The sequence below is a fragment of the Lucilia cuprina genome, chromosome 5 (assembly GCF_022045245.1).
Source record: "Lucilia cuprina isolate Lc7/37 chromosome 5, ASM2204524v1, whole genome shotgun sequence".
Lineage (NCBI taxonomy): Eukaryota > Metazoa > Arthropoda > Insecta > Diptera > Calliphoridae > Lucilia > Lucilia cuprina.
In genome coordinates, this window is record NC_060953.1 from 50,083,357 (window position 1) to 50,092,946 (window position 9,590).

Here is a 9,590-nt window from a genome sequence, read left to right on the forward strand (position 1 = left end):
AGTTCAGTTCTAGTTCAGTTCTAGTTCAGTTCTAGTTCAGTTCTAGTTCAGTTTTAGTTCAGTTCTAGTTCAGTTCTAGTTCAGTTCTAGTTCAGTTCTAGTTCAGATATAGTTCAGATATAGTTATGTTAGCAATTATAGAAAATGTTTAAAATTTTAACATTTTTATTAATTTATTTCAGTGTAGTTATATATTGAATTGTCTACACACACAATACATTCGTTTGTATATGCATAAATATTTACTTGTTTAACTATTCAATTAACAAATTTAGTACTGCAAAAGAATAAAAAGTTTATTACATGGAATAGGAAATTGTAAAAAATAAAACTTATATATTTCTATTTTTTATAATTGTCCATTCAAAGAATATGAATCATAAACACGATTTGTGATTGAAATATATACTAAGTTTATCAATTGTGGCTCTTTTTAATTCCATTTTCTTCACTGGGTAATAAATATATTTGCAATGATCATTTTCTGCCTAAAATATTTGTTACATTTATTAAAACTACTCATATATTATCAAACATTTTATTATTTCCGATATTTATATTTTACTAACGAACCAACAATACCAAATACCTCTTCAATATAAAGTTAATTTAAAAGACATACACATCGTATACTGTTCCATATAAATGAGTAAATATAAATATTTGTATCGTTTAGTTTAAAACGTGTGTATGTTATGTTATATTCATATTGTAAATATATTATTTTTATATATTTTATTTATTGAAAAATTTTCATTTTCTTTATACAATATCATTTTTATGCTTAAAATATTTATAATTCTTCCTTTTTTATGCCCAAAATTTTTGTTGTGTAAATTTTGTTTTTGGCAAAAATAGGAAAAAAAAGGATCAAATGTTTTGTTACACCTACATTTGACTAGAACATAATATATAAAAGAATGTTTTGTGTGTACTTATGTATGTAGGTATGTGTTTGTATGCTTCAATAAATTTGATTTTAATTAAAAAATATTTACTAAGAATAGAAATAATAATAATTTTGGTATTAGTTTTAATTAAATATTTAATATACTATTTAGTTTTGTAAGAATTTTCAAATAAAAAGTAGGTATATATCCACATACATATGTATATTTTCCTAAGTATACACATGTATGTGTGTAAGATAAATAAATTATTTAAATGAAAAAGTTCAATGAAAATTAATACCAATAATGGTTGGTAAAAGATGAAGAAGGTCAAACTTGAGTGTAGTAGGCCAGTAAATGCAATTGGGTCATTTAAATTGATTTAGAATTTTGTAAATTGTAAATGAAATGGAAATATTTTTGTTTATACAAATATTTGTTATCCAACACACTTAGAGGCAAGAAGCGGAGAAAATATTTAGTAACTACATTTTACTATTTAACAAATGGAATGTCTTGTAATATATTTTGAAATAATATCAATAATAATTAAAGGATTTCAGAAGTAAGTTAACCTTTAGGGTTTCTTAAAATTTACATAAATCAAATTTTTTGTGGATTGCTAATTGAAATATTAATGTCAGTTTTTAGTTAATTTCATATTTGATCTGTAATTTAATTGCTATAATGTCATTCAATAAGCCAGAATCTAGCAGAACTGAAACTGAACTAAAACTGAACTAGAACTGAACTAGAACTGAACTAGAACTGAACTAGAACTGAACTAGAACTGAACTAGAACTGAACTAGAACTGAACTAGAACTGAACTAGAATTGAACTAGAACTGAACTAGAACTGAACTAGAACTGAACTAGAACTGAACTAGAACTGAACTAGAACTGAATTAAGTATTATTCCTTTTAATAAACTTACATATATTTTCTGCCAAAAAAATAGTAACTAAATGTTTAAGATATTATGTATGTATAACTATTCGTCTTAATTTTCATACATACATACATACATACATACATACATACATACATACATACATACATACATACATACATCTTTTCTGTTGTTTTCTTTTTTTATGTATTTTACACTTACCGTAATAAAACGATAACCCAACACCGATACTGTGCCAGCAATAATACCAATTAATATTGCACCATGAGCACCAATCAGTAGATTACAAACTGTACCAACAGCAACACCTCCTGCCAGTGTAGAATTCTGTACATGAACCATGTCCAATTTATTCTCGTGGCTGACAAGTGCCGATAAAACAAATGTTGTAACTGTAACATAAAACAAATACAAAAAAATTAAAAGAAAAATGTTATATGAGTTACGAAAAAAATAATAATAAAAACGTAATTCTGTATTACATGAACACTTAAGTTTACAAAGGAATTGTGTAGGGACTGCTTATTGAAAAAATGCCCAAAAAAATTTAAGATTGGGAAGTATACCTCAGCTGACGGCAAAGTTTATATGATTGACTAAGTTATGGATTTTAAAAATGACTAATTTTTATTGTTTAAATTATTGAAATTTCTTTTTAATCTTTCTCTTCGCTATCATTCCCTTAAAACCATGTTTTTCAATTCTGTTAATATGAATCTATCAATTAATTTGTTTGTGGTTGCAGATGTAGTTTTATTCCTGAGAGCAGAGTTCGAGTGGTAGTTGTGTGAAATTGGTTTAACTAAACCACAACTAATCTGTAGATTGAATAATTTTGTTAAAATTTAAGCTAAATACAAAAACAAAAAATTTTTGTTAAATGAAAAACAAATAGTTTAAAACCAAAAAAATGAGAAAACTATAATTATTTTAGAAGCAGAGTTTATTTCTGTTTTTGTGTGAAATAATTAATATTATTTTGTAAAATGCTTTAACATTTACAGATATTGAAAATATATGTTTACTCTTTAGGTTTTTTTTTTAAGATTTTGTATGTTTATTATTATAGCAGACTATAGTCGGGAATATAGACAGACTATAGTTTGAACTATATAAGAGATATTAAATTTTAGTAGAGACAAACGACCAGAATATAGACAACACTGTAGGCGACACTGTACACAATACTGTAAATAAGACTTTAGTCGACCCCAGTCGAGACAATACAAACGATTACAGACGGGACAATAGTCCGGACTTTATGCGACAATAGTCGGAGCAAAAGAGCTTATTATATTCAGAACTAATGTCCAAAATTCGAAGTTAACCCTAACACTTTTCATTTCATTCAAAATGTGCATAATTTTGAAAATTTTAATATTTTTAAACCTTTCTTTAAAATTACTCAATGATGCAAAAACAAAAACAATAATAAAATTATATTTTCATGGCTAATTTGCTCATTTTCCTAAATATTTGTATTCCAAATTGAACAAAACTAAACTAATAATTTATGATCAATTTTCTAAATGCACGTACATAATATTTAGTTAAACACACATAAACACACACTCATACGTATAGATTTCCGGTATTTGCTACAAAACAAGGAAACAAAACAAAATCATATTTAATACTAACACTAATGTAAACAATTACATAAACATATACAAAAACTCATTTATACATATAGGAACAGGATATAGAACATACCAATTATTCACTTGTTCACCAAGCGAATTTAACAAATTGGTTGTAAATGTTTATAACTACAGATATAAAAAATGTGTATAAGTGTAAGTGTAGTAAGTAAACATGTATGCAAATTTATTATTATTTTTTGGTGTAAAATTAAAACATATTTTCCTCAATTTATATTGTAAATAACAAATAGGAAATAATACACAATATTATCCTTTTTACAACTTGTTGGTTATTTTTTTGTTTTGCTTGGTTTGTTGTTCTATATGTCTATGTGTATGTGTATGTATTTATTTTTATTAAAAGGACGTTATTAAATGCAAACAACCAACAACAATATGTTTAATAGAGAAAAATATAAATAGATGAGGAAATCTAAAAATCGTTTTAATATAAACATGTATGTATGGGTATGTGTTAGGGTATGTGTATTTCGGTGTGTTAATGTATATTTATATTTGTATGAAAGTGGACACATTGAAACCACAGGAACCTCTAATAGTTGATACAGCAGCAGGACAACAAACCAATTATATGTGGAAACAGTTGAGACAAAAATTATAGTTTCACAACAAAACGTTACAAGCTAAAAAATATTAACATGCATATTTCATCACTAATATTAATTTTATTATCCTTTGCTAATCGTATATCCTCTACTGTATTATCCTTTTGCATGCTACAAATATTTGTTTGTTTGTGTTTATTTCAAGTTACAGCAACAGTTACAAATAATATTTTTATATTCCACTCACAAACTAATTAAATGTCAAATAGTTACGTTAACACATTTCGCAAAAAAAAAAACAACAACAATGTACCAAAAAAACACAACAAAATTATTTTAAACACGTACTTATTTTCATTCATTTATACGTTCATTCGTACATCCATTTCTACCTTGAACCAAACAGCAAGAGCATCCTAATATCCATTAGTAGGTGTGAGTGTATACATTTGGTTTACAAAATTACAACAATAATTTAACGCAGCTTGACAGACAGACTAACAAATATGGAGGCACAATAAACAAACAAATAATGCAAACATTGGTTGTATTTACATTGTCACACCAATAGCAACTAAACTGACATGCATACATTTTGTCTCAGACAGACACTTTCATACATATACATTAAATCCCGGCAAACATGTTAAAGTTAAGAATATGTATATGAAGTAGAAATTATAGACGAGACTATTGTAGATCAAATTATTGAGAAGAATCTAGTCGATACTCTAATCTAGACAGAAGCTATAGTCAAGAGTAAAGATTGTAGATTAGTCCATAGACATGTTTATAGCCTTTAGACTTTACTAGTGTATAGGATCGGTTATAGACTAGTCTATAGATATAAAGTAGACTATAAAATAGACTAGGCTATGGGCTAGACTATATACTATGATCAACAAAGCACATACTTGAGACTATAGTCTGGACAAAAGAATGGACTATAGTCTACACTAAAACTAGACTTTAGTCTATACTTTAGACTAGACTATAGTCGAGACTATGGACTAGAATATGAGAGAAATTAAATACTAGAAAATTGTCGAGACTATAGACGATTTGACTGTAGTTGAACTATAGACTAAACTAGTCGACTATAGACTAGATTTTATATTAATTGGACCTATACTGTAGTTTTCACTTAGAAGAGACTACAGATTTGAATTCAGTTGAGACTATACACTACACTATAGTTGAGACTTTAGACTACAGTTGAACTATAGACTAGATTGTAGTCGAGACCCTAGACTATTGTCGATGCTATAGTCGAGACACAAGACTAGACAGTAAACTATACCATAGACTAGACTTTAAAGTAGACTTAGACTGTGGACTAGACTAACAGTTAAACTTTAGATTAGACTATAATCCAGACTAATAAACCAAATTGCAGATAATATTATTGTTTTCTCTATAATCTGTAAACCATTTTATGGATCGAAATAAAGCATGGGAAACCTAGACTCTACTACAATCATGTTTATAATAATTTCTTCAAAACCGATTTATTATATTCTGGTCTCTAGCACGTCCGATAGTGATCGTCTATAATGTGATTTAAAGTATCTCTTATACAGAGTTTATAGTTGATTAGCCGAGCCTGACTTTGGGTATAGAAATAGAAGAGATGATAGATCATAGACTACAAAGTGAACTATGGGCAAGACAAAGCTATGTATAGTTAAAATTTTGACAGAACTATATTTGAGATTATAGTAGGGGCTTAAAGACAAAAAGAAACACCCACAACAAACTTTTTTTAAATTTATAGACTAGTTGATATCATTAATAAGAATACATATAGTTAAACCTATAAATCAAACTTTTGTGAAGACTATAGCCCAAACTATTGTCGAAACTATTATCCAAACTATAATCAAGACTATAGACGAAACTTTAATCAAGACTATAGACGAAACTATAGTCAAGACTATAGAATAAATAATTGTCGAAACTAAAAATGAGTCCATAGTTTTCACTACATATATTAGAGTCCAGACTATAGCGTGGAATAGTCTTTTCATGGATAGAATTTATTTATTTTTGAAAAAATTATATATTTCTTATAAATTTTCCGATATACCATATGTAGACCTTGATTCTTATAATCTGCTTTTAAATATGGTTACATTAATTGCTAAAAGTCCTAAAATTTTTCATCACAAATTCTGGCATACCTGTCTATTGTCTCAACTATTTTAAGAATCATTTTGTAGCATACAAAACATTTTATATTATTATTTTTTTGTGTATATATTTTTGTACGATTTCTTGTTAATCCCTTGTGTATGTCTTTTAGGTACTTAAATTTTTTGATAGAAAATTTGTTAACACATAAATCGTATAACTAATAGTTTTGTTTATCACACCGCATTCTTGATAGGCAATTGAACTTTTGTTGTGTTCATTAAAATGAACATAAAATTGGAAAATTTATTGAGCTCTATGTGTGTAGGTACACATACGAAAGAATATGGTCGAGAATGTGATAACAGAATTTGTTCATCTGGAAAAAAATTGAAAAGTTTTCAATTATTTGATTTTGTTTTTTTTTCTAGCAAATGTTGTCTAGGTTATTTTACATTATTGAAAAACTAAATGTTAAATGTGTCACTGAGAGATGGCAAGTATAACGATGTATAATACCAGTAACTAACTGATCAATGTTTATAATGGTGGTTTGAATGAAATAACAACAATAGTCAATTACAATATGCTTTAATATTTCAGAGATGATAGTTATTTGTAGAATAAATTATTCAGATGAATTTAAAGTATTATACAAAATATTGAATTAACTATAAAAAACAGTACTGAGAAACAACTGATAAATGTAAACCCAATTTATGGAATTTTCAAAAATTTCATTACAATCACAGAAACAACCTGCCAGATAAGATTAAATAAAATTAAACTTTATTTACACAATATCCTCTTATTTATTATTTTCACCTCACACTTATGAATAAGGAGTTAAATAAGTACTTACCACAAGTGCTTGCTTATATTGAATAATATACGTTTAAAAAACCGACGAGGACCAGTTCATCCACTAAAAGTTTTCTCACAAAAATGCTATTTTAATGTTAAAATAAAATTCAAAAACAAAATTCCAATACTTAAAAGCGTTCTTTGTAAGTCATTATTAAACTCCTTCTATGTAATGTTGACTGTATGTATTTGTCACTTGAACGTAAATTGTTGGTCAAGTAGAAGTCATTGTGCTATTTTTTCTATGTTTTTGTTTTTATTAAAATCCTAAAAATCTTTGCCTAATTTTATGTTTATCATAATATTTGCCATCTTATTAAATACTGACATCTATAGAATGCCAGCTGGTCCAGTAGTGGTAATAATCTGTAATTTACTAATATTTATATTAGTTTTAGTTATATTGTTGTCGCTGTTGAGTTTAAGGCATGATTATAGATTTAAACCTAAACATTAAACTTAGTTACACTATCAATGTTAGTATAAATAACAAACTACAAATTAAATGTACACATGACAACTATAAGCGATAAGTATTAGGGTGATTCTTAACTATAGTTTGATTCAAAAAATCGGCTGTAATAAGACCAAACTATAGTCGAAACTACAGACCAAACATTAATTGTCGTAGTAGACCAAACTATAGTTGTAGCTATAGATCGGGCTATAGTGGTGAGTATGGATCGGACTCTAGTTGCCAAATAGACCAGAGAATTTGATAAACTTGTCCATACTGTAGACTTCTATATCGAATTAATATTCTCGAATGTAGTCTGGTCTACAATCTCACATATAGTTTGGCTATTTCTAGTCTTGACTATTGAATGGTCAATAGTTTCGACTAGGGTCTTGTCTAAAATCTCGATTATAGTCTATTTGTTGGTAATGGTCTCGACTATAGTGTTATCTTTGGCCAAAGCTAAAATCTGGTCTAAAATCTCGTATATAGTCTGCTATAGTTTAGTCTAGTCTAAAGTCATGGAAATAGTTTGATCTTTAGTCTTGAATAAAGGTTCAATTATAATCAGGTCTATAAAACATATTTTGGTCTACAGACTGGTCAATATTCTCGACAATAGTTTGGTTCGCAGACTCGGCTATATTATGGTCTGGTATATCTAGTCTGGCTATGAAGTCTCGAGTATAAATTCGTCCTGTAATTTCGACTAGAGACTAATATATATATATTCAACTATAGTCTGTTTGATAGACTCAACCACAGCCTGATCTATAGTCTAGACTAATGGTCTTAGAAAATTGCTCTGGGAAACTCTCCCTAATAATATGAGAAGTAACTAACGATATAGACGAGTGAAATACAATATTAAAAAAACTACTTCAACTCAAAACCTTAAATCCCAACTAGTATAGTTATAGTGTTGCTGTAGTTGCAATTTATATCAGAGTTGTTGTTGCTGTTGCCGTCGTCGTAGTAGTCTGTATCATATCTGGCCTTTTTACACATATACTAGAATATATATATGGGATATATTTACACTGGTATTTGTTCAAGTTGTTTTATAGCGTTACATTGTTGTTGCTGTTGTTTTATTGGTAATACTAACTAACTAGTGGTCATACTAAGGCAAACCAAACTACGATACAAACACTCTAATACACAAATAATATATAAACACAAATAAACAAGAGTTTACAGGAGTAGATGTTGTTGTACCCAGTAGTTTTACAAGCACGCAATGTATCCATTTGACACATGTGAACTCTTAATCAATAGATATGTTAGAACCAAAATATCTTAAATTTGTAGAAATGATCCATTAACTTTTTATCTGTAGTGTTTCCTTAAAAGCTGATACAGGAATATAATCGAAATGAAATGTAAAGTTCGATATCGGTCCACCCATATTGCTGGTTAGTAATACGTCTACTATTACATGAACATATAGGGATTCAAAGTGACCATGATAGGTATTATGCTGCTGTATGTAGTACATATCGGTGAGAGTTTGTGTAACAAGGATATTGGACTTTAAAAGACAAAATCAACATATATATTTGTATGTTCATACCGAAATACTAGACCGACATACAGATATACATAAAAGTATTTAACGTTTAGTATTTAGTAGTTTAGATAGGTTTTTTTGGCAATAGTTATATCCGTGTACATATAAGCCCCATGGATTTAACTATAACACCTACATTGAAATTTAAAGACTAAAATTACACAGAGAGAAACAAATGTGATTTACTTCAATGTTGTTTCTATCTGACTTGATTATAGTTGAGTCTACTGACTGTACTGATCTATAGTATCAACATTCTGGTCTAAGATCTCTTCTATAGTGAGCCGCATTAGTCTAAGATTTACTTTACTTGTAGTCTAGCTTATAGTCTTAAGTCTAGTCTATAGTTTAGTCTATAGTCTACTGTACAGTCTAGTCCATAGTCTAGTATATACTCTTATCTATAGACTAGCCTATAGTCTGGTCTATAGTATAGTCTATAGACTAACCTTTAGTCTAGCCTATAGTCTAATCTATAGTCTAGCCTATAGTCTAATCTATAGTCTAGCCTATAGTCTAATCTATAGTCTAGCCTATAGTCTAATCTATAGTCTAGCCTA

The 9,590-nt window shown here is 28.1% G+C and overlaps 1 protein-coding gene across 1 annotated transcript in view; it reads right to left on the bottom strand.

The window, feature by feature from the left end:
- LOC111685868 (ammonium transporter Rh type B) overlaps window positions 1-9,590 on the bottom strand; it is a 25,237-nt gene that overhangs the window by 1,556 nt on the left and 14,091 nt on the right. The window contains exon 5 of the mRNA XM_046952532.1: window positions 2,002-2,192. Within this exon, the coding sequence (XP_046808488.1) occupies window positions 2,002-2,192 (191 nt within the window). The remainder of the gene's footprint in view (window positions 1-2,001; window positions 2,193-9,590) is intronic.